The 26,155-nt window shown below is 36.1% G+C and overlaps 1 protein-coding gene across 1 annotated transcript in view; it reads right to left on the reverse strand.

Moving 5' to 3' along the window:
- Positions 1 to 4,661: 4,661 nt before the first annotated feature.
- The window catches only part of LOC140142377 (uncharacterized), a 68,545-nt gene continuing 47,051 nt past the window's right edge, over positions 4,662 to 26,155 (reverse strand). The window contains exons 7-12 of the mRNA XM_072164346.1: positions 22,227 to 22,354; positions 14,687 to 14,828; positions 6,866 to 7,076; positions 6,721 to 6,821; positions 6,169 to 6,316; positions 4,662 to 5,174 (exon numbers count right to left, since the gene is read on the reverse strand). Of these exons, the coding sequence (XP_072020447.1) occupies positions 5,009 to 5,174; positions 6,169 to 6,316; positions 6,721 to 6,821; positions 6,866 to 7,076; positions 14,687 to 14,828; positions 22,227 to 22,354 (896 nt within the window). The 3' untranslated portion in view covers positions 4,662 to 5,008. The remainder of the gene's footprint in view (positions 5,175 to 6,168; positions 6,317 to 6,720; positions 6,822 to 6,865; positions 7,077 to 14,686; positions 14,829 to 22,226; positions 22,355 to 26,155) is intronic.

Genomic DNA, 26,155 nt, shown 5'->3' on the forward strand with positions numbered 1-26,155 from the left:
GTTACTACGAGGCAAAACTTTAATTAGAACATTTTAGCACGTAACACATTCATTGCTTCATTCTAGTTTTTCTACACATAACCGGAATAACAAATCAATTCAGCCAAATGATTTCAAGATGAGTATTGATACTGTTTTGAATGTCTATACAATATTGAGCTTTCATACATCTTATACTATTAATCTAAGAGAAAGATATATTCCAAGATTTACAACAAAATATGATTTGCAGCACCATTATTTTGAGTAATCATATGCTGTTACATACTATGATCGATTTATAAATATGAGGCACAACATTTTTAGTATGTTAGCAGATATCCACAAAACAAGCTTATTCCCAAATTTCAGATGATTCCTATTTTGTGAGTTATGCATGATAATGTATAAACACATGCTGCATAGGCTACTGTGTCGTAATTTTGTTCTGTTAACAGAACAAATCGACGATATTAAATGTGAATAAAATCTGCAAGAACATTTTTGCACACAAACATGATGTAGCCAAAGGATTCTTTTTTTTTAGAAAAGTGGTGGGACGATGTAGATCATAGAATGATCTTTTAACAGAGGAGGGGTGCTTCATTTGCAAGTCAACTTCTGTTTGAGAAATCTTAATTGATAACTTACAAAAGCCTTTCATTTTAAAAGAATAGTAACAAAAATGATCATAAATCATCTTATTCATTTTTGGAATTTGTCAACTTGAACCTCAGCACACAGAAATTCACCAAATATGTCTACATTGAGTACATACATGTAATAGCATCTCAAATGTTCAATTACGCATCATACATGTATTACATTAAATCTATTAGGCGACAAAAACAAGAAACCCTGTTCTATGGGTGGATGGACCTTTCAAGTAGGGTCGGTCGACCTTTTAAAAATCTGTAAATAATTTGCAATTTGAGAAAAAAAATAAAAAATTTGTTCCTGAAATTTTCAAATTTCGGCATTCATTTGTACAGGAAATTTTTTTTTCCAAATTTGTTCAAAATCTGGGTTGGTCGGGCCATAGAACAGGGTTTTCTTTTTCCGTTGCCTTAACATGATAAATTGATTTAGAACACTTATGACCCATTCACACAAAATGAGGACATGTCTCAAGTTCATTTGAGTTCAAGGTAAGTATAAACTCAAAATCTTCATGCTGTATGCATGTAATTTGGCTATTGTAATTAAGTTTTCTCTTGCAGTAGGCCTACCACAAATTTCTCCTCATTTAGGTGGATTGGGTCACATTTACATAGAAATGGAAGAAATACAAGTATATATAGGCCCCATCAATTCATATGCATAATTCATGTTTGCACTGTGCATTGTATTAAATATATTGCACCGTCATATTAATAATTGCACATTCTAAAGCACATTATGTGTCCATATCAAATGCCGTACATATATTTTGCATTATGCATAGTTTGGGCCATAACACCAAGAATACACTTACAGTTGTAACCAAAGCAATTTAACAATAAACAATACACTTTTGAGAGCTTGCCAGGGTTTAAAATTTACAAATTTCATTACATAAAACATGTCTGTCACCCAATAGTGCCACTGTGCTCTGTTGCCACTGAACCACTGCAATGAAGCAAAAAGGACTACATTTGCTCCGTCATAATTATCAGTGTACAACCTTATTCCCTTGTATCAACTTACCCAGAATGTATATACCACTGTGCTTAATACGTATAACAACTGCTCTAGCATTATTTCAATTATAGGTAAAATATCTAATTCTAGATCATGAGAGGCTGTACCTTCTGCGTACTGCTGCGTAAGACCGTGATTGGTCAATTCTCAAAAGATGTGCTTGTTCTGTAAGTGTGTGGTCTTGCATAGTACGCTTGACACAAATATCTGTGTGTACCCAAGTTGGCTCTCATGATCAAGAATTAGATATTTTTCCTATAGCTTACATCTATGTTTGATAGTTTTGCTTAACACATGATCATTTAGCAGCTAGGTTTTTTGTCTTAGGTGAGATTTCTTTAGGCAAGATTTTATAATAAGTTCATATTAACAATTTGACACCTGAGCAAGTAACACACAGCACTGTGTGCCTAATGCATTGGGCTATTCACTTGAAATGTATACACCCCCTATGAAAACCATGACCTTAATCTCCCACACAGGGAGTGTTTAAGATGAAATCACCCTTTCAGGTAATATTATTTGACATTCATACTCCTTATGTGGAGGATTAAGGGCATGTCTTCCACAGAGGGTATATTGATTTCAACTGGAACAGCCCATTTATAGCTCTCCATATTACCACCAAGCAGGTGCCAAATATTAGTCCTTATATAATTACATAGATAATTAGATGTAGATGATAATTTTGAAACAGCATTACTATAGCTCCAGGAAAACTAAAAGTAACAGCATTCATAATGTAGGGCTACTGCAAAACAAAATAATGCTTTCAACCAAATATTGCTATTGAGTTAAGTGAAGAAAAATAACAGGTTTGTCTCTCAAGCCTTTGGTATTCTTGTCTGAGCATATAAATATGTGGAAGCCATACTAATGTGTTGCCCTACACGCGCGGCGTTTTTTACAAGTTTTTTTTTAGATATCTAAGAAAAAATGGCCTCTTAACAGCCTGAATCAACTTTTGCACTTTTACATAAAATTAATCTACAGTTTACACCTTTGCTTTCATTTTAAATCACAAAAATATGACTGCAGTATACCAATATATGACTGCAGTATTTACTACAGTGCTTGTTACACACATTTTGTACCATTGAATTTCTAAAATACACAGCTTTTAGGCACAATTGGAAACAACAGTGGGCAGCAGTTATTTGATAAACACCCAGCATTGTTATTGAAGCATTTGGTATAACAAGATTCTATATACAGCCCAACTGTGCATCATTATTTAAGTAAGCTTTGTAAGTATATTGCAAAACATATCAGTTTTTTTTTTTATAGAAAAAGAGTTGAATTTTCAATGAGTTGATTTGTATAGCACTTTGAAGGCAAGTAGCATCTATGACTTACCATGGTAACATTTAACCTGTACAGATCTTACAAAATTGTTATACATTTGTAACACTTAACACAGATCTTGGCAATCTTACAGAATTGATAATAGCATATCCATTATACACATATGTGACACGATCAAGGGAAATGAGTCGGATGTCGCTAATATTGATTTTGAGATATTGGCAAAGAAAGTGTTAAAATTCATTTGTTTTATATTGTTTTCAGCGATTGATAAATTGATGTAACTTTGCACAGAAAAGTCGTATCAACATGGGGTTTTAAGTTTCAGAAAGCTCTAAATGTCCTCTTTAAAAACCTATGTAAAACTCATTTTCGACCAGGGTCGACATGTGACTCATTCCCCTTGATCATGTCACATATCTTGATATTAGGCTCACACTCAAATAGTCAACTCAAATAATTGTAAGTAATCTCCATTATCTTTCAATCACTATTGGGCTTTGAATTTTGAAAACGGCAGGCAATTTATACAAATACCTTGTACAACTGGTACCTCCAAGCACTTGTTTCTGCCAAATGTTCAGACATTTTCATCAAAACAGTACAGAACAATATCCCATTTCTAGTACTGGAGGCCATGTTTTAATGTCCTCAAAATCCAGTCCGGAGCCTGCATCTTTTTAATCTGTGCGGCACTTTCTACCCAAAATATTGTTTGAGTACCCCCTAATCCAGGCACATTGCTCACCTCATCCAGGATATAATTGGTGAGCTAGAGAAGATATCTTACCTTTCCCAGAATCCTTTGCAACATGATACATCACCTCATTTCATCAAATGACACTACCAACAATGTTACCTTTGTACAAGTTCCCTTTGCTTTCATTTTGAGAATAGACTAGCTTAACATAGGTCAATAGTTAAGAATTAAACATATTTGACAAGATCTAGATGTACTATGTTCATAACCCATGTTGCACCAGATATAGCAAATCAGTACAGAAAATTGCAATAGAAGAAATGCATTATGGGAAGTGTAAGATATCTTCTCTGTAGATGAACTGTCAGGGGAGTAGTTTAAAATGATCAGCATAAAGTTTTTAAATAGATGCATTTGAACCTGAGGAGGAGCTTTCAAGGGAGTGGTTACTCTTCTTCATCTCAGAAATCAAAGGCTATGCTGATCTTAATAATTGTATTTCCATAAAACAAGTGATTTTTGGAAGCAATTAAAGGTGGCACTACAGCCCCTGATAAATTTTGGGACTAATTTTGCATTTTTCTCAAAAATTACTACACACTGGTAACAAAAGTTATGCATATTATAGGGGCAAGGAATCCAATTACTTCACTGAAATTTCAGTGATTCAAGACAAGTGGTTCATTATATATGTAAAGAAATGAGGTAAATTCTAGGGGTACCTCTTTTCTTATCATAAATAACGTACCGCTTGTCTTGAGTCACTGAAATTCCAGTGTAGTAACTGGACTCCTTGCTCCTATTATTTTTTGAGAAAAATGCAAAAATAGTCACAAATTTATCAAGGGTGTAGTACCACCTTAATTTCATGAATTTGGTGCTCGATTTGGTTTAATTCAATGTTGCAAATGCTTTGTATCAAACATTTGTAAGTTACAAAACTTAATGTACAAAGAAGGTTCACCACATATTAGCTGATATAGAATAGTGAACCTATGAAAAATGTTTGCTGCAAAAATAACATGTTTTGCAATATTATTAAACCGAATATCTAAAGTTGTCACATACATGTAGCAGCTACTACATTTATTGCACTGGAACATCTTTGTTGCACACTTAGTTTCACTTCACAGACCAGACATTCTTGTAAACTGAATAGCTGCCTCTTATCATCTTCTTCACACACACAAGACTATACGGCAATTATTTCACTTCAAAGAATCAAATTGACTTTTTAAACAAAAATGTCGGTAGATTCTCACCAATACAACAGCATTAATTTGCAAGAATCTTTTGCGTTGATTTTTGTCAGATTGGCCCCTTGGATGATATGTATAATGGTCATCATAAGATGCAATCCATGGCCTCAGTAAATTTCAGGATGTCGATAATTCTTCTGAACCCTAGCTCTTGTTTCAGACTTGCATAGAAGAATTCGGGAGCTTCCCTTCTTAGGCACTGCAGCTGAGCCAAGAGTTTGCCATCAAATTCTGATAAAAGTGACCGATAGCTGAAATGGTAAGAAAATAATGACATATTATGACAAAATTTGTTAATTTAAAAGATAAAAAGATTTATCATTGCTAAACAAATTTTTATCTTTACCCAGCCAACACACTTATATGTTGGGAAAGAATGCATCTGGCCAGATTTGAACTGGCAACCTTTGTAACCTTAGCACGACACTCTAACCAATTGTGAAAGGCATGCTGGAGAAGAGCAGAAGATTGAAATTTATAGGCATTAAGTTTGAATGACATTCATCACATTCCAAGAGGAAAGTACATCAGAACTGCATATCTTAAAACAAATACACCACCAATTTGTCTCTTGGCCCCTGCAACTGCTAATATGATACAAGCAATATTTGATTTGATTACATCACAATGTCAACCAGAGAAGATTTATAAGCAGTCCCATGATACAACTGAAACATCCGGGTACTTGAGAACCAGTCTAGTAATTCACACAATTCTTTACTGTTGATTCCCGTTCCAAAGACACGATTTTCAAACACTCAAAATATGTTCAAAACTTGGGTCGATAAGCGTTTTGAGATGAGCCCTGAAAAGAACATCGGTACCCTTTTCAAACGAGCTCTTTCTTGTTACTATCGACCCACATTTGAATGAGGAATAAAAGTCTGAAAGTACAAGAAATCGGTAAACTAAAAGTAAAAATTCCAATTTAATGGACACAGCTGCCAACTGCTGAACGCGATGCGACCAATTTCGCATGTCGCATATTTCAAAGTACAACGCGAACGCACGGCCATGGATAATGAAAATACTAACCAATCATGAGTGAGTTTGCAAGGTTGGATTCGCTTCCGCGAGACGCACACGCGGGCGTTCATCACACAGTGTACGCAGAGAATCATCAAGCTGTTGACAGCTGTGGTCATTCAATTGAAATTTCTAGTAGACTGGTTCTCAAGTACCCGGATGTTTCACTAGTATCATGGGATCGCCTATAAATCTTCTCTGAATGTCAACCATACTAACCTGGCTAGACCTGAAGCTTCTAACCACTGAGCCACTTGCTCTCTATTCCAATCTCTTACACTAGGTGCTGAGGCCACTACACCAGTCGGACTTGTCCCTTCAAAGTGAGCTTCAGTAGGCATAATAACTTCTTCTACAATCACTTCATCTGTGGAAGAGAGTAACAAATTTAAAACCAATTATAGACAAGGACATGACAATGTATAGTAGCATTACATCATTTTATTTTATTTTCTTGAAATCACAGGCGATGCACAAATTTATATCATGATTGACATGATTCAGAGTCCAAGATACAAGTCATATATAATTGCAATCTTGTCACATATTAATCATCACATTTGAATGCATAATTGACAAATACATACAATAAAATACATAATAAAATCAGTCTTTTGAGATGTACAAACAAATCTGTACAGTGCATAGTTTAATCTTCAAAGTTTCAATGCTCAGTGTTCAAATAGCAACCTGGCAAAGAGATCCATTTATCTATACCCTATATTTGAATCCGCGATACCCTACTTCACCCCACTACAACGTATATCCTACCTTCCTCATCAACCGTTGCATGGGTACAATCACCAATCTCATTGATAAGTTTCAATGCTTTGTCTTCTAATAGCAACCTGCCAGAGAAATCCATGTATCCATACCCTATATTTGAATCCACTACTCATACCCTACTTCACCCCACTATATCCTACCTTCCTCATCAACCGTTGCATGAGTACAATCACCAATCTCATTGATAAGTTTCAATGCTTCATCTTCGAATCGTAACCTGCCAGAGAAATCCATGTAATATTTGGTTCCTAGTAAGATTCCCAGCCAACCATCAGGCATGTAATATTCCTCCATCATGAGGGGCACTATCTTCTTGCGAAGTTGAAAGGCATATTCTGCTTCTGTTTATAAAAGAGAATCATTTTATTTGTTAAAACTATTTATCACGTACAACAACATTCAAAATGTGGGTTTAAAAAGACAAAACAACCATTGTTAAATAGTTTTTAACATTTAATTTCTTTAGTCATGGTCACTTTTGAATCCTTTTAGATCCACCGAAGGTGCTGGTGCTGGTCACTTGGTACTGTGTAGTTTATCCCCATTTTATTTGTTCTTTTCAGATCCATCCCATATCCCTGTTCCGTCATATCCGGATGGCATCCCTTGAATCTAGTCGCCTCTGAGCACTATTGGGCTTAGCCTGGCTTCGGCCTATTGGGCTTAGCCTGGCTTCGGCCTAATGTTATAAATAAAAAATAAAAAATAAACATGGTTGCCTTTATTTCAACATTCACATTAATTTTGTTCAACACTAACTGCATGTTCAATCATTAATAAAGGAGTATTTTATGATTCTTGTATCCTCTTTTTATGGTATGTTTGAGTTGATATCTACAAAACAAATTTATTCTCAAAATTTCAGTTGATATCTATTTTCCACTTACAAATTGTGCATGATTATGTAAATTACATTGATCCATAGGCCACCATGTAAATTTCGTTCTGTTAATAGGTTTCCGTAGCATAATCTCAACTTTTTTTTCTTCAAAAAGTGGGGGATGAAGCTATGGATTATGAATTGCTCCTTTAAGTTGTTATGTTCTTTCATACTCAATGCAATTTGTTTGGTTGTCCATAAAAATGCAAAAATCTATAGTTTAATATAACTTGGTGTCAGATCCACAGTCAGACCATCACCAAATGGCACACAAGCCACTGCCTGTTGTGTGTCAAGTCAAGCACAAAATGCTTAAATCAATCAAGACAAAGAATTGCCAAAACAATGCTGTTTGCCAAAAAAGCTGCTGCTTAAAGTTTCCCAGTTTGTACGCTGTATCCTGATTGATACCATCTGACAGTCACTGGTCAATACATCAGGTGCTATAGAATTAGTTTGACAGGTGAAAATGAAATTATACAGGTCTATCACATTCAAGTCTATAGAAATATATGAAGAGTAATTTGTACCCTTATCTAAAGCTGGACAAGTGTTATATATCACCTAGAGCTAGTGTTGTTTACCGACTCTGGTGTTGAAAGAAAAGAACGGTTTCATCACTTTTGACCTACATCATGAGAAACAAAAAGATACACCAAATTGAGTATGTAAAGATTAAAAAAAAAATAAAAACACCATAGATGTCAGCCAAGAGGGGTTGGATTCTGTCATAGTGCACAGTGTCATCACCTCGATATCTTCATGGCAGAAATCGCCATGGTAGGTTGAATCCACAGCCACGCATGGCCATTTTGTTCCAACCTTTGAGACACATAATGAGCCGAGGGACATCCGACTAAGGCTACTGACAATAGCCTGGTAATTGACTCTCTGTGTGTGAGTGAGCATGTATACGCCATTGATGAGGTCAATGGTCATATGCTTTTAGACTGCTTGCACGAGTGAGTGCAGCTAGCCTACACTACACATCGTCATCATCCCTATATCTTTGTGTCAAAAATTGCCGTGATAGTACGGCGAATCCTCTCGTTTTTCAAAAGCTACGCATGGCGATTTTGTTCGAGATAGGCCGAGCGACTCAGGCTAAGCATACCATTTACATGATATGAGATATCACACAGAGCCTGCCGCATAGTTTCTATTCTACGATTTGTGCATGATCAGTACCACATATGGTGTTGCCATTATAGAAAATTCGATTTGTTGTCAGGTAAAACGCAGGTTTTGTTTCCAGTACACTAACTCGAAAAGCAATACACTAATTAGCGGGGCCATGCTGTTTGCTGTGGATATATTTTACTGCATTTTATAAGTAAAGATTTTGAAATCCAAAGTAAAAATTGTGATATATTCAACTATTTGAGAAATGAATTATACAAAGGAACCCGAGTAAGATCCAGCTGCTGTATCTATAATTCAATGTACATTATCGATTTCTTTATCTGCGTCAATAATAGAATATTGATTTCAATCATAATTCAATGCACATTATTGACTTTCTTTATCTGCGTCAATAATAGAATATCGATTTCAATCGAATTGAATACATGTCTCCATTTTGAGTTTGTAATACACCTCTGAGCGATCAAGCGATCGATTTCTAGCCAATCAGATACGGTAGGCCTCCTTTTCTTGCGTTCGGTGAAATACCAATCGCCCGTTGCTCACCAACAGAGTATTAAGTTTATATTTATAACACTGTGCGCTACGCTATAGTTTGGCACATATAAAATCAGAATATGTTTGTCAGTTTTTGAGTTCAAGACGCAATGGTTCTTTCTCAAGACGCAAGCTAACGACTATCATATCCGTTGAACACGTATATTCAAGTGCAAGGAACAAAATCGGGCTTCTTTAGACTAAATCAATTACTGGAGATATTCATCATTTTCCACCCCGGTATCCAAAGATTTATCGTCAGAATATCAAATCGTGCATAGCACATTCACGTGTATTGATCCCGGGTATTCATTTCAGTGTCTCTGCTGTATAATGTAATTGTCGGTGTGTAGTGTACACCCATATTGTTTTTGTCATGTACATATGCCAGCAAACTTTTTTAGATTTTATATAGGCTACTTGCAAGTTTGTGTTATGTGTAATGTGAGAATTTTGGACCAAGTTCTGCATTCATAAAAAAAATACACTTATGTTTAAGATACCAACAACGAAAAATTCCAGCTCTAAACTAGTTTTAACTATGCAGATTTTTATTAACACTATACAGGCCAATACAGAGTATATTTTTTAAGTTTTTATTTTTCATAATAATTTGTAAATTTGAAAACAACTGCATATAATTAACCTGCAACCTTAATATAATTCATACAAATTCAGTTTTCTGCCCTCTTTTCTACAGGAAATATAGTTGTTTCTTGTTTAAATATAGGAGGTTCAGTAGGAAATCGGAAAATGACTTCTGAAGGAGAGAAGGAAGCTAGTGAGAGATGACGGACATATTGTTCTGACAGCTAGTTTTGATTTTGATGTAAAACATATTAATTGGAAATGACACTTCAATGTTTTGCCCTTCATTTTTTGGCTTGAATCAATGAATTTCTAGGATTGTGTGTCATAGCGTGTGCGGATATATAAACTAAGGTAACACAATGTGATTTGATTTGAAAAGCTCTATAAATACCCTTACGCACTTTTGAGTAACATTTTCAGGGTTTTTTATTTTCAAAATCTCAAGTGCAAGAGAGGGTCTCATATTGAAAGGTTTCCAGGAAATAAAAAGAATTAATCGCGTCTGATGTCACTGTATCCGATCCTTGATTGGTTTACACAGGTTAATAGCGCGTAAAAGGAAGGCCGATTATCTGGTGCCGATCGGAGAAAAGGAATAGCATAAAATGGCGAAAAATTATGTACTTTTACAATGCAAAAAGCAACTTTTCTAGGCATTGTTGACATGGTGCCTTCGCGAAAGAAAGTTTCCTACTATAAAGACCTAACTTTTGAGATGGATTGTATGTTTGAAGGTGCAAAATTACCAATAAGGCACCCGCTTATACCGCCACGTTCAGCAAGTCATCATCACGACACTTGTAAACAAACCGTGCTCGAGTTTGATTGACACATGACGTCAGACGCGATAAATTCTTTTTATCTTTGTCTTTCATTATAGTTCTTGAAAGTTTTGTGCCAGGATGAAATTTTAATCTTGTGGGCAAGACTGTCTTTCTTTAATACAGTGCCTATGATTGGTTATAATTACATGGTGTATTCACATGAGTAACCAATGAAAATAGAGCTCTTAAATCTCTTGCTAATTAAATCTTAGTCCCCTTCAGCCCTACTGACTAGTCTTACCATATCTTTTACCGAGATCTCTGATTGGCTCAATAAATGATACAGCTTTTTTTTGCAACCAATAATCAAAATAATTCTTAGAGGCCAATAATTTGGTTGGTAGTGCCCATGGGGATAAAAAAAAACTGTGTAGATTTCAAGAAAAGTAGATAAATGCCCACCCACTATCCTGTTCACATAACTTTTATACTACAAAAACATAATTACTTCCTGGTATTTTATCCATTATGAGTCCTTTTGAAAAAATTTGACTTCCCTTTTGACTGGATCGTATCCTGTCTCACACACACACAGCAGATGTTACTTAAAAAAAGTTTGACAAGAAAGTTAATTTTATGAATTTCACTTAAACACACCAACTCATGAAAACAAGTTGCTACAAATTTATGTAGCTATCTAGGTGTTAAATGGACCAGCAAATTATTTATGTCAAAAAAAGACTTGACTTAATTGATACAAATATGAAGTCATTTACAGTAACTTTTCCCTTTTAAATTACTGTTTTATTCACCACTGATGTATATTTCTACCTTAACTATATTACTGGTGCAAACCAGTTTTATCTGGTAAACCAACAGCATTTCAAGCAATTGGGTTTAAAATAAGGATCAGACAGGGATCAAGTTCAACTATGACTTTGACTTTATATATCCAGGATCGCTAGGAGGACACTGAACCCTATATATGAATGGTATGCTGTGGTACTCCTGGCATTCTAAAATCTTATAGAATTATCCTTCTTGCTAGGGAGTGTTGATAAGTTGATATTTCAAGTTTCAAGAAATAAACTACAATTCTTTTTTTGTTTGTACATTTCCAAATAAGCCTACTAATATAATTAAAAACTTATTTTCCCTGGCTAAGAGTCTCATAATGATCATACTTGTAGTTCACCTAGCATTTGTCTTGTTTGTTTTCAGTCGCATAGCCTGGGGTACCAATTGCCCCTAAAGAAATTTTCAGGGATAAAATGGTGATAGTGAAGAGTAACATTTTATTCAAATGACTACAAAAGGGCTGAAAATTGACAAATTGGGGACAAAAATCAGGCTTTTCCCCCACACCACATTAAAAGACTGGCTATGTTGCTTTGTTCCCTTCTTGTCACATAAATATTTCTGACAATACATGCTGGTCTACTTTGATCCATGTATATAAGCATGCATAGGGCAAAACATCAAGTCCTTGCAAATCTTCTTCTTATATCAGGATATTTTCAGGTTTGTGAGTCTCTCCATGTTTTATGTAATGGTGGGTTGTTCAGGTGGTAAAGGCTATCCTGATAAGCAAAAAGCATGGGTTTCCATGACCATATCTTAAATTAGCATGAAAAATACACATCAAAATGAGTACAAATAATCCCAGTTTTGGTTCAGTGTTATTGAGGTAGCCCAATATTTTGAGATCAATCTCAAAAACTTTTATGTTGAAGCCTATGACCAACACAAAAGCATTAAGCTTAATTTTAAAGAAATAACATCTCTTTGTATCATTCCATGTTCCTGGCTTTGCCTTTAACATTTTATTACTCAGGATATGATAAGAGAAGATCTTGTGGGGGTTCTGATTCTGATTGATGGGGCACTGGCTATTTTTCGTCAATTTTCAATGAAATAATTCTCCAGGGGTATTGCCCCCTCTTTCCCCTACATTGCTATTCACTGTTAACAAGCGAGCTCTGTGTCCAGCATGATCAAATTCTGGAAGAAATGACCCAGACTGCCATTACAAAAAGGTGGCTGTCTAGCCTAACCCTACAGAGAGCAGCAGTGTGTAGTGTCAGCCTAGGGGGAAAGCTTCCAGGATTTGTCAGGGAAATTGAAAAATGATGCTATTAGATAAAGAAAAAAATGCGCCAAATTGAAAAGGAAATGAAACAGATGTTTAAAATTGATATCAACAAGACAGAATTTGTGAAAGGATTTGTCAATTTCATATTGTTCTGTGAAACTTTAAGGAAGCTGCGTAATATCTTATAGCTGTAAATGATTAAATACAACCTAAGTATTGACCACAGAGTCTTTGACTGATATAATGGCCTTGCAGTGGGCAGTCTTTGGATATAGCTTAAGACCGGCTGAATGGCAGGAGCCATATATTTGTCCAGTTTTAGCCATTTAACCTAAAACTACAATTAATACATTGATCTGATAGGAAATGAGTCAAGGAAGCCAACAATCACATTTATATTGCCATAGGTTTTGCACTACATGAGTTAAGGTCCATAATATGTGACATGATCTGGTCCATGTGAGCCAAAGGAAGCATTTTTGAAAATTAAGTTACTGTAGTTATTACATTATACATATAATAGGCTATCATTTACTGAAAATACCAAAGGTCTAGCATACTTGGTTCTATTTCTTATGTATTTTATTATTTTTAATCCATATTTTTACCTTTATCTCTGTTTCCAATTTGCCACCTTTGGCTCCCATGGACCAGATCGTGTCACATATGTCAAAAGGAAAGTTTTGGACATTTTCCCACTCCTCTCCCAAGAAAAATCTTACACATGAGGTGAAAATGACACCCCTTATATAAAATCATGCCTGGGTATCTCTGTATAGAATTTTATCATACTATTCCTCTTGTGTGTCAACTTTATTTGTCCCAATAGCTGAATGCAAACACCGCTAGATCATGCTCCCGGCCTCTGACCTGCCTTAACCCACAGCCGCCTTGATCAGCATGCTTTTATGCACACAACAAAGTACGTATATGTTGAAATAATAGATTTATATTTACATCTGATCTCAGAATGTACCATATATTGAAATCACTAAAAGTCTGGAATTAGTTGAGCTTCACATTTCTCTTACATATTTTGGGTAAGAAACAAAAAGTTCTGTTGTCTTCAACTTCAGAGTACTTGATCAGCTAAACTGGATGTGAATTAAGGAGCTAGGAGTCTTTTCAAGGAAGTTGGTGATTTGCATGAGTGTTAGAGGACAAGCAACTGTCTTGTTTTCATTCACAACTTCACGAGCTTTGTTAGGATTAGAGTATCAGTTTAGGTCAGGTATTATGTTCAACTATAGTGATGGGTTCATAATATTTAGCATTGTGACTCTCCTTTCTAAATAGCAATGTTAAATAACCAGCAATAAGTCATTATTGAAAGTATCTAAAACAGGAACAATATATTGAAGAATATTGGTTAAGTTTTCAGACAGATTTGGTCAATTTTTAATGTTTGACATGCAGCTTGTATATTGTGTCAGCAACAGAAATGTGTTCAATGCTCTATGTGAGCGGACAGACATCTGGACTTGTAAAGGTGCACACAAAAAATGCCACTCAAAATGCAACCATTATAAGGCACATGCGTTTGTGAGGTTTCCAGTGTTTTCCCATTTGTGTGACATCAGTCCAGCCATGAAAATGGGTGATCCATTTAAAGTACACACACCTCCTATGTAAGATTTTGGAAACATCTTCCACAGGGGGAGCATGAATTGCAAATGTAATTAGCACATTAACCAACTCACCCCCCCCCTCTGTTGGAAGATTGCAATTAATCTTTTCCCAGAGGGTGTATGAAATTCAGATGGAGCTGCCTAAAGTGTCCATTCCATTTGAAATGTATACTCCCCCTTTGGACGATATTTCTAGCACCTTCCCAGGGGTAGTGTAGATTTTAAATGTAATCGCCCAATACACTTGAAAAGAAAATACGGGTTGAAAGGTGATTCTAGGCTGAAAAAAAAAGACAATTTATACGGGTTGTGTTACCTGTGCGACAGTTGGGGCTATCCTTGTACCTCTCAGACATACAGACGAGTACAGCAGCAGCATTTTCCACAGCTTCTGCCATAGCTTGTAGTGTGGAGCCATACATACAGTCAACATCTACCCACACACGAAAACCAGCATTCTGACAAGAAATTAAGATTAGATACAACATAAAAAGTCAGTTCAGTTTCATTTAGGAGTATAATGTATCATTGCATTTTGTAGGTATGAGTATTTTGTGACTTTAGCATCCTCTGTTTTGTATGGTACATTTGAGTAGATATCCACAAAAAAAATTTATTCCCAAAATTGCAAGAATTTTTTGCATACAAACATTATGTAGCCAGAGTACCAGGTGTATAAAAATCTCAACTTTTTTTGAGAGAAGTGGGGGATGAGGATGAGACTAATGATCACAAAATGCCCTTTAAGAGCATATTGATTAAAATGAGTACAAGGAGATGCTATTAAAGCTTAAATTAGTTTTAAACAGATTTACAAAAACATTACTGTTAAAACATCTTATTTTATTATAGGAACTAAATCTAACAGGTTGCCCAGTTCCCTCTCTCCAAGGCAGAACAGCTCACCAACAACAGGCAGGAATGGATAAGGACCACATAGGATTAGGATAGCCATGGAACTTCTGGTCAAGCGTGAAAAAGTAATAAATAGGTTTCAATAAAAACAAATCTTTCCATGGATTCTGATTCGCAACACAAGTAGAACTTGGTTGCACTTTGTGTGAATCAAGTTCATTTTGTTAGCGAAGTTTCTTACACGATGGCTATGACTGTAAAGGGTTTTTGATACTGCTTAACCCTAACCGCCTAAGGGCTTTTTGGCGACGGAAAGGGAAAGAAGGAAGGAATAAAGAGAGAAAACAAAGAAAGAAGTTGTTTGCTCTGGGTGGGATTCGAACCCGAGACCCCTCGCATGCCAAGCACTGGGTCGGCAACACTTTGCCACGGGTCTTGGGCTTCGCTGGCCAGCGAAACCGTGCCTATATATCACTTAGAGCGATTGCGTCATCACACCACGTGGGATGCACGCACGAACAGCGCATATATCAAGTAGTATTTTGTAGTATACAGTCCTGTTAGGGTTAAGGAGACTATATGATCTTTTTATCTTTGCAAGAATCAATTTTTGGACTCTTGCCAATATTCTAACCCTGTTTAAAAGAAATATGTTGCAGAAAATTGAACATGCAGTGACAATGACAGTGAGTAAAGCCAAGCAACTAGTGTGGCAACTAGATAGTTTGTTGTCCTTGATGTGACCTCTTATCTTACTCAGGATATGTTTGGTTCCATCTCAAATTAGTGTTAATTGAGGGTAAAACAACAAAGCTTGTAGTATCTATACAAACCACTGTGTCTCCCTATTGATTATCTACAAAATAACAAAATCAATTAAAGTGATGGAATATAGGGTGATCCAAAATCTAGCAACTTATCTTATGTTTATTAACTCTCTTCACGCGGGTGTCGACTGCAGACGACATGTTTAAAAATAAATAAATAAATAAAAAAAATTTCAGAAATGTAAATTTTCATGACCATATTTGGAATCAGCTTGAAAATGCATTAAAATGAGTACAAACAAGCCTAGTATTGGTTCAGTAGTTCTTAAGATAGCTCTTGATATTTTGAGAAAATATTTCAAAACTTCCAACTTTTTCTGTTGAAGCGCATGGCTAGCACGCAGAGCATTAATATTGACAGGGAAGGTATTAAAATGAATGATATCCATAAGCAACTGTCTCCATGCCCATAATCTAAAGATACACATAATTATGTTATTTAGTATATTAAATCTAATACTGGAACTAAAAATATCATCAATCAGATGCCTGATGAAGTCCGGTGTTTTTGGACGCAACGTAGCAAAGTGAGTTCCAAATTTTAGTTCCAGAATTAGATTTAATTTACTAAATAATGTTTTGAACTACTGGATGAATAATCTACACCAAGATAAAGATAAATGGATTCAGATGGTTTTAAAGACAAAATCAAGTTGCTGTAAATTTATGTTATGAGGCAACAGGTTGTAATCACTAGTCACTTTAAGAGGAATTCAAAGTTTCTTCATTCTCTTTACCCCCTGGGTTGATTCATTTAGTGAGGAAAATGGCTGAAAGGGTGCTCATGAATATTAATTTTCTCCAATCTTTAATTACCCCAGTGTTCAGATCATCATGACAAATCGTAAACAAATTGTGTCCCAATTTGATTGACAGGTGATGTGAGACGCAAACTATTATCTTTATCTCGGGCTCCCGATTATAGCAGCCAAGTTAGCTCAATCGTTAAGGCGTTCGACTATGTTGCGAGAGGTTGCGGGTTTGAACCCTGGTGGTGCCTAGTATGCTCTCGTGGAAAAATTGAGTTAGCTTGAAATTCCCCTGGACAAGGATCTTACTGCTAATTGTCTCGTTGTAACCCGGTCAAAACTAGGGGAGCTGATCCTGGTTGCGATGGTTATTTGTGGAATGTCTAGGGTGTGCGCTCTTGTAGCAGCAAAGTCCCTGATTTGTTGTTTAATGGTTTATGGAATGATGTGGGCGTAGTGGTCAGCGACAACCTGTAAAGTGTGCTGAGGCTTGTGGATCAACATCTAGGCGTTGTGCCTGTGCGTAGCGCACTATAAATCACTGCGCTTTAAAAAAAATTCAGCATGGCTCAAGTGCCCCAGTTACTATAAGTCCAAGCGATCTAGCAACTACCAAAGTTCTTGAGACTAAAAGCGTTGATATCACTCATGGCCAAAAGTACTACAATTGCTGAAGTATCAGACCAAACTCTTATGACAATCCAGTTCTATTTCTCCAGCACCCTGATCAAAACACTTAACTGGGGCACTAGGGCAACGGGTGGGCGATATCAAGCCATATCAAGAATTATGAACAAGGATTATCGTCTGTAACACACATTTACATATTTCCTTGCTAGAATTCTAGCCTTGAGGAAATACATCATATACCCTTGTTTGGTTTCCCAAACTTACATCAAGCCTTCATATTTATAGCACTGTCCAAATTTAGAACAACTTTTTTGAAATCAAATCGATAATTCCTATCATTTTGGCTACAGACTAAATTTGAAACATTTCAAATGTAAGAAAAGTTTTTCTGCTGCTCTATTTTCACAGGTTCTTGAAAGAGCTTAATATAAGTATTGAAGGAAGCACACACCATGTGTATCTTTTTGGGTTTTTTTTTTTAATAGATATGACAATATCAACTTTTTTAAAACAATTTGACACATCAAGTATTTTTTATGTATAAAGACTACAACCAAGCAGCTGTAAAACTGATCGAGATTTTGAATTGTTAGATAGTCTTGATTGGAATTTATAGCTTATCTAAGTTTTCAACTGAACAGGTAAAATAACCATTTTGGATTATTATATTTATCTGGCTTAAGACAGGTTGGAGGGAAGCATGGACTAGTGGTGTTTGCACTCAAATATTGAGACAAATAAAGGTGACACACAAGAAGAATGATATGGGTTCTATAAGGAGATCCTAGACCTAATCTTGATATAACGGGTGTAATTTCTGCCTCATGTGCATGATTTTTCTCAGGAGGATAAAAGAACTGTAATACCTATGGAAATATAGTTTTGGCTTCCTTAAATCATTTCCCATCAGATCATTATAATTATTAAGAAGTACACTGTAATTTTTTAGTAAAATGGTTAAAACTGGAAAACTATGGCTCCTGCCATCCTATTTGCCCTTAAGCATATCACACAGGTGACCTGATCCATCATCAGACCAACTGATCTTATTTTGCTTTTTGATCTGAGAAGGTGTGTTATATTTGTCTTAATTATATATATCTTCTTCATCTTGCATCACAATCTTTAATTGGTAGATTATGTCTCAGTATATGAAGCTTCTTCACTGACCATGTCAGTAATGAATGGATCTATACAATCACCAACACTGAGCCTTTTATCAACTCTGTCAAGTCAGGGCAACTGTGATTCCTGGGACATATCCTGAGGATGCAGGAAGATGAACTCTACACCCCATTGCATGGTAAAAGAAGAACAAATCGTAGTACATGCAGAAACTTTGTTTTCTTATTCTAAGCATTCAGATTACCAATTCTGATCAAAGTCCTCCGTCAAGATTGGACAAAATATCAATACCAAATACAAATTCAAACTATTTGCAAACAATATTTTTCAATAGAAAAACCAAATGATACTTTTTCATCAAATGTTCATGTTGCCAGACCATTTTCAATCATTTGCAGTTGCTTTGTGCAGTAAGATTTTATAAGATTTTTTGGTGTTATGATTAATTATATCACCTTTACTCACAAGATGTTTTCTCCATAAATGTCATACATGTACATCCTGCCATGCACACATATATGTATCAACTATCAAGCCTATGTACACATGATTTAAGTTATTGATGACGCCTATAAATCATGCTTTAATGTATGGTTGATAATGGCTATTTTAAGCTTAAGGTTTCAGAACACAAACATCCACTGGACATTTTATCATAATTGGGTTTCTGTCAGCTCTACTGCATAGAGTGCATGTGATGAAACACACATACATAATGTACTCTTACAAAGACATGATATGTATCATTAGAATGACTGCACATACACCCTTCTAAATACAGAAAAGTGCACATCCTTTGTCTATCACCCTCTAATTATTCATTTAAAATTGCCCATTTCAATATGGAAACTTCTGCAAAGACATGGCCATTATAGAACAATTGAATGCCTTAGAGCTGACTAGGGGTGTAGCAAGCGGGGGACAGGGTGGATGAAGTCCATGGGCCCGAGGGGTCAGGGGCCCCGAGCACTAATGAGAAAATTAAATAAGGGCTGATAATGGAGATGTTAAAAGCAGGGCCGGATTTACCATTGGGCCAGATGGGCCCGGGTCCAGGGCCCAAAAATTGCCCCATGCATTTTTCTTGACCAAAATAGGGCAAAATTGTAAAATTTCCCGCGTGTGATGTCTTAACATCGGAACAAAATAAGTTAGTCCCCCTCTGTATTTTAATGCATCCGCATTATACGTAAACCAAAACTTGGTCCTTTAAATTTTGGCCTGTCCCAGGGCCCCAACCCACCCTGGTTAAAAGGGCCCGTACTGGTCCTTGTCCAAGGGCCCCTGATGCTCTTGCTACACCCTGGAGCTGACAACACATAATGGCAATAATAATGAATTTCTGCATAAAATAATTTTTCAGAAGTTTGGCAATGCATGTCATCGAACCTTTGTATATTAACCTTTTCATAACAAGACTCTGAAGTAAATATAAATAATATGATAATTAGATAAGATGTTCTTCCTTCAGGTCGGATGTTGTAAGTGCCTAAGGCTCGGTTGGTTACAATTGAGGATTCCTACTGACCATGGATCGTTAAAAATGAAAACAGCTTCACCATTAGATTAGTATTGGATGACTGCTTGGTTTAGTCTAGGATGCTAACTTAATTTAGTGTAATATCAAATTTTTAGTTTAATCCTTGTTGCTAGTTTCTTGAAATAAATTCTGATGCATAACTGCACGTATCTAACTCATGATAAGAAAGAAAGAACAGTTTACCAATCCAAAGTGTTACGATTAAATAACACAACAAATAAACATAAATTCCGACTGGCACACAACGTAACCCAACTTGAATGTGCTGGCATGGGATTCGAGCTAACTCTTGATAACAAAAATCCATCTACCATATTTGCTCCATTAACCACCTAGTTCAAGTTCAAGTTCAAGTTCAAGTTTATTTGTTTTCATCTCAATTCACAATTAAATTATACAAATGGAAATTAAAGATAAGGAAAACATAATGAGATAACTTATAGAAACACAATAAGAACATGAAAAGTGAAGAGATGTGGATGCCAAAAAGCATGAGCGTGAAACTTGTGGCACCCAATCTGAACAAGATGGAAATTTAACTTACGCTACAACATTAATATGTACAACGAATGTATCATGTGGCGAAATAAGAATAAATGAAAATTAATTGAGCGGAATCAATAAATCAGATAATAATACTTGAAAGTACAACAATAAAAAAAATAAATATAATATATAACATATTTTGACACAAGTCTGAATGAAACGAGAAGCGTATGATTCCCTCACTTGAAAGATAATTAGGACAAGATCGGAATCAAACATTGTGCCAAATAAAGTAATGAGGCATGGACAGGCTGAACAGTACAAGACAAGACAGGACAGGACAGGACAGACCCAAGTAAAGCGGGCAGTTTGAAAATACCCTAAAGCGGAAGTTTAATCAGTTGTGGTATAAGAATCGATTAAATAATCTTTAAGTCTATGTTTGAAAATAGCCAATGTTGGAGACTGTTTCAATGAATGATCAAGGGAGTTCCAGAGCAGGGCACCCTGGATCCGAAGGATGTTTTCAGCCAGCTTGGTATTGGTAAGGGTTACGTGAAGGTCATTCGAGAAACGGGTGTCATGGGTGTGGATGTCTTTGTTGGTTATAAAATAGTCTGGGTCAGTAGTATGAGATGGTAGTAGGTCATGAAGGTAGTTGAACATAAATTGGGCAGTTTGGAAAATGTAAAGGTCATGGATTTTTAGCGTCCGGATAGACTTGAATAAGGGGTCGGTGTGGGCGAGCCAAACGGAATAGGTACATGTTCTGATAATTTTCTTCTGCATTAAGAAAAGTGTATGGAGATGGGAATTGTTTTTGTCAGCCCAGATCATGGCACAGTAATTAAGATAGGGGAAAACCTAGAGTGCTTAAGGTTATTAATTATTTTAAACTGTTGTTTGGAAGTTCACAGCATCTTACGAATGGTAGAGAGCTTTGGCAAAAACTGCATTGCTCAATTCATAACGAGTGTGTAGAAGAATTAAAATATCACAGATATACTTTTATAGGTGCTGCGGTTCTTGAGTTACGTTGTAAAGAGGGCTGAAACAACAACACTTTTGTAAAATGTACATATTAAACTCATTAACAACAATAAATTAAGCAAGTTTGCAAAGTATATGATTTGTAGAATGAACTTTTGCAAAACATCAAGGTGTTATTTTTCAATAATATATTGATCTAGATAATGAAAATCAATTTTTAGGTTGCCTGACCAACAATACCTCGTCTACCCTTAACAAAGTCATTATGGGTGGGTGCTTATTTTTTACATTGTTTACATAATTACATACGTAAAAAATATTCATCCATCATCAAAGTGTGAGATATGTTTCAGACCATGATCCAGATTTTGTTTGTTTGTTTGTTTGGGTCCTGATGGGACCAGGCTCAAGCAAAATGCTCAAGCCAGGCTAAAAAGCCTATAGAGTTTTACATGGGCAGTTAATAAATACCAGTCTGCTTGTTGTAAAGTCACTGGGTGGGCACTAATAGGGACTCTTTACTAATAATCAATATTGAACAATATTCACAACTTCCTCCGATTTCCATTGGTTGTTGATCATACCATATTTAATTAAGTCTTCTAAAATGTAACTGACCATCAAATCAACTTATTTACCCATGTCTATACTTACTGTTAACATATCTCTGATTTTCATGACTCTCTTCTGATAATGCCATTGATAGCTAATCATTATGTGTGGTTTGTCACAGGAGTAGCTGCTACTACTGCTACTACGACTACTCCACCGCCTTCTACCTCCTGAAAACCAAAATACAAGATACATAAGCAGATTAGAAATAACTGTACCAAAATTAAAGCCATAATGTGTGATTGCATCACAGCGATGCCCTCAATTTTACTTGGATTTCTACTTTTTGCATAATTTTTCATATTAAAACCGGATTGACCCGGGTTTATTCAGGGTTGAACGATCGAGTGCTTGCTAACATGTACCATGGATGTCAGCTTGTATGTACACACGTTATCGTTGAGCGCGATGCTCCGAGCAGTTACATGCAATACGATCGGCGAGCGTAGTATACGCATTGTAGGCGTTGGAATGAAATCGCAATTTTCTTCGTTATACCTCATTTGTTTGGCTCGAAATTAACAGGGGATAATGTGATCAGTGAAAACAAACATTTAAATAAGAATCTATTCTTTATGCAAATCACACATTATTGCTTTAAACGAGACAATATCTCGGTACATTTTTCATATCGTCACTGATCGTGGTGAACCAGGACGCCATATCAATGGCAAAGCAGCACGTTAGTAGACATGCATTTGTGCAATGCTCAATTGTCCCCACCAATGCAGTTAAAACATCTTTATGGTTAAAGACCACCAATAGGCCTGGGCGATACATTGAAAGACGACGAGGAACTATTTGTTTTCATGGCATTCGAAAAGACTGCATTAAAATCGCTGAAATTGATCAAGTTATATAGCCAAAAAAGTACTTTTTAGAGTTTGATGCTTCAAAATGGTACATTTTCTCTCATTATATGACATTTTTGATGTATAGTACCAAAATTCATACGTACGGCTTCGGTTTTTAGTAAATAGTAGCCCTATCATATTGTAACTTTCAGCTTCGAGGGCACTGTCATTTTAAGGTGTTTACGGTTCAGTGCGTTAAAACAAGAAAAGTCTCAGGTCAACCTATGTTGAATTTTTGATCATTTGGCATCTAAATCATATAGTTTCACCTGATATTGGTGACATTGAACTGTGAGAGTTCTGAATATGAGAAAATTCCACCCGAAATTAGGCATTTTCCCATTGAAACACGTGTAATACATAATTAGTGGTATTTAACCTATAGAAACACTGAATTCTGTGGATCTGATATTCGTCATGGAGACTTTTCTAGCTATTTTTTGCTTACATTTTTCAATATTTAACTGTATTTGCCCTGGCAAGAAAACGTGCATCTTCTTCGACTACTAAGGTATGTTTTTAGAACCCGTTAAGGTAGTAGGCCCCTAACGGGTTGAGTGGGGGACTTGTGGCATTAGTATTGGGTTTACGGCTGGTTTCTGTGATTTCAGGGCTTCTAAATTCAACAACCTTCGCTTGCCTGCGTATACATATAGAAAGCTTAATGATGATGAAAAATCAATGTTGATGATCATATAGACATGCCACCTTGTTAATTAGACCCACATGCACATTTTGTTGGTGATTTCCTTGCCCTAAATAGCATTACATAGGCCTATACATTGAAAATACAGTATAGGCCTAGGCTAGGCATTTTGCTTAAGCTTTAAGGCGCATGTAAGGCCTATAGTCACGTGTAAAATAAAACCTAGTCTTTGTGTACACGTTGTCTATGGGCCTCTACAGCATCCTGTGTGGCCTCACTCTATCCTAACTCAAGCCGGAACCCTAACTTGATCTATAACTCTATTTTAAACCCATATATAATCCTCGGACCTAGCCGTATCTCTATCCCCATCCAAGAGCCTAGCCCTATAAAAAACCCTATTCCTAATGGGAACCTGATCCTAATCAACAATTCTAACACTAAACAGCAAGCCTAAATCGGAACACTAACCCTAAATCAATCTTAATATGATCTGATCGTGCTAGGACAGGCTACAGATACGAATCTCCAGATATAGTCCTAGGTTGAAGCAAAAACAGCGAAACAGTCATCATACAGGGTGTCCGAAAATCATTGATATTTTACTCGTCATGCTGTTTTCCAGAAATTTTCTTGTTAAAACATGTATTGCAAATGTCAATGTTTACATTCATGGCATTTTACCCGAGATTGGAGCACCTTTGTGCTTATATAGGTTAAAGACCACCAATAGGCCTGGGTGATACATTGAAATAAGACGAGGAACTATTTGTTTTCATGGCATTCGAAAAGACTGCATTAAAATCGCTGAAATTGATCAAGTTATATAGCCAAAAAAGTACTTTTTAGAGTTTGATGCTTCAAAATGGTACATTTTCTCTCATTATATGACATTTTTGATGTAATAGTACCAAAATTCATACGCACGGCTTCGGTTTTTAGTAAATAGTCGCCCTATCATATTGTAACTTTCAGCTTCGAGGGCGCACTGTCATTTTAAGGTGTTTACGGTTCAGTGCGTTAAAACAAGAAAAGTCTCGGGTCAACCTATGTTGAATTTTTGATCATTTGTCATCTAAATCATATAGTTTCACCTGATATTGGTGACATTGAACTGTGAGAGTTCTGAATATGAGAAAATTCCACCCGAAATTAGGCATTTTCCCATTGAAACACGTGTAATACATAATTAGTGGTATTTAACCTTATGCCACACACAAATGTACTGAGACTAATGGAGAATGTGCATGTACTGCGACTAAAGGACATACGTCTCTGCCACTAAACAATCATTATATCAAAATGGCTCCACTTTTAGTTTACACAATTCTTTCACAGTGTGCCTTATACACATCATAATGAATTGCACTCATCCTACAATGCACTAGGATTCAATCACACATTTAACATAATTATTTGGTGGCTAGGGAAATATATTCATTCTGGTCTATGTCAGTGTTTAGCACAAATTCACATTACACATTTGTACACCTATATACCTTCTGAACCATCTGCTGGTCATTTGTAGATATTCAGAATATCATTTCCAAATGTTGCATTTAGAGTTGGGCAAGTAAACCATGATAGAATTCTGTCCTTTGGAGGGGACATACTGTCATTGGTCCTGTGTATAGAAGAGCCATACCTGTAGCTCGCAGTCAGTTTTGAGAAGAATATGGTGTTAACCTCTGACTGTCCCAACCTGTCCCGGTGTTCTAATGGACCCCAAGGAAGATTGGGTTATCTTAGACTACCCCGTAGTCCACTTGCCCATTGTGCATGTACTCTGGATATTGTATTTAAGCTTAAAACTCTGATTTAATTAATGTGTGCACAATTGATAGATTTTCACATCTGATCAGTCACCCTACTCCCTCTGTTTGTTAGCTTCCCAAGTGGACTACTGACATTGCCTTGCGGTTAAGATTTTTAACACGGGACTCTATGGAGAGTTAGGCCAATTTCTGGCCTAACTAAAATTGTCCATGATGTAATGCATCTTTAAATGGATCTGCCTTGTGATTGGTCGCCCATACCTTGCTATGGTTTAAATCGTCTGAGCCAGCGCCATTACCATTAACTACACGTAAACAACTGTCTGTGGTATTTGCGGCGCTTTTGTGTTGATCTGAAAGTTAATCTCTCATCAAACATTTAAGCGTCCATGCTTAGTACTTGTGGTTAATGGACTGATATACAAGTATGCTTGACTGTGTGTTTTTAGAGAGCAAAGTCCAGGGGTTTAAAGTTCTGCTTACAATTCAAAGTTCATAGTCGAAATTTGGGGTTCGCTATCAATAAACTGGTAGATTCCAAAATCAGAATTGTTCAGTATTAAAGTGAGCCGTTATAATTATGCAAGATAATGTTGCATTCAATTACTTTTATTGTCACTAATCGTCTGATAGTTTTAACTCTTTATGACCATTTTACTATTGAATACTTTAATTTTAATAAACATCAGTATAATA

This window comes from Amphiura filiformis, chromosome 20, assembly GCF_039555335.1.
Source record: "Amphiura filiformis chromosome 20, Afil_fr2py, whole genome shotgun sequence".
NCBI lineage: Eukaryota > Metazoa > Echinodermata > Ophiuroidea > Amphilepidida > Amphiuridae > Amphiura > Amphiura filiformis.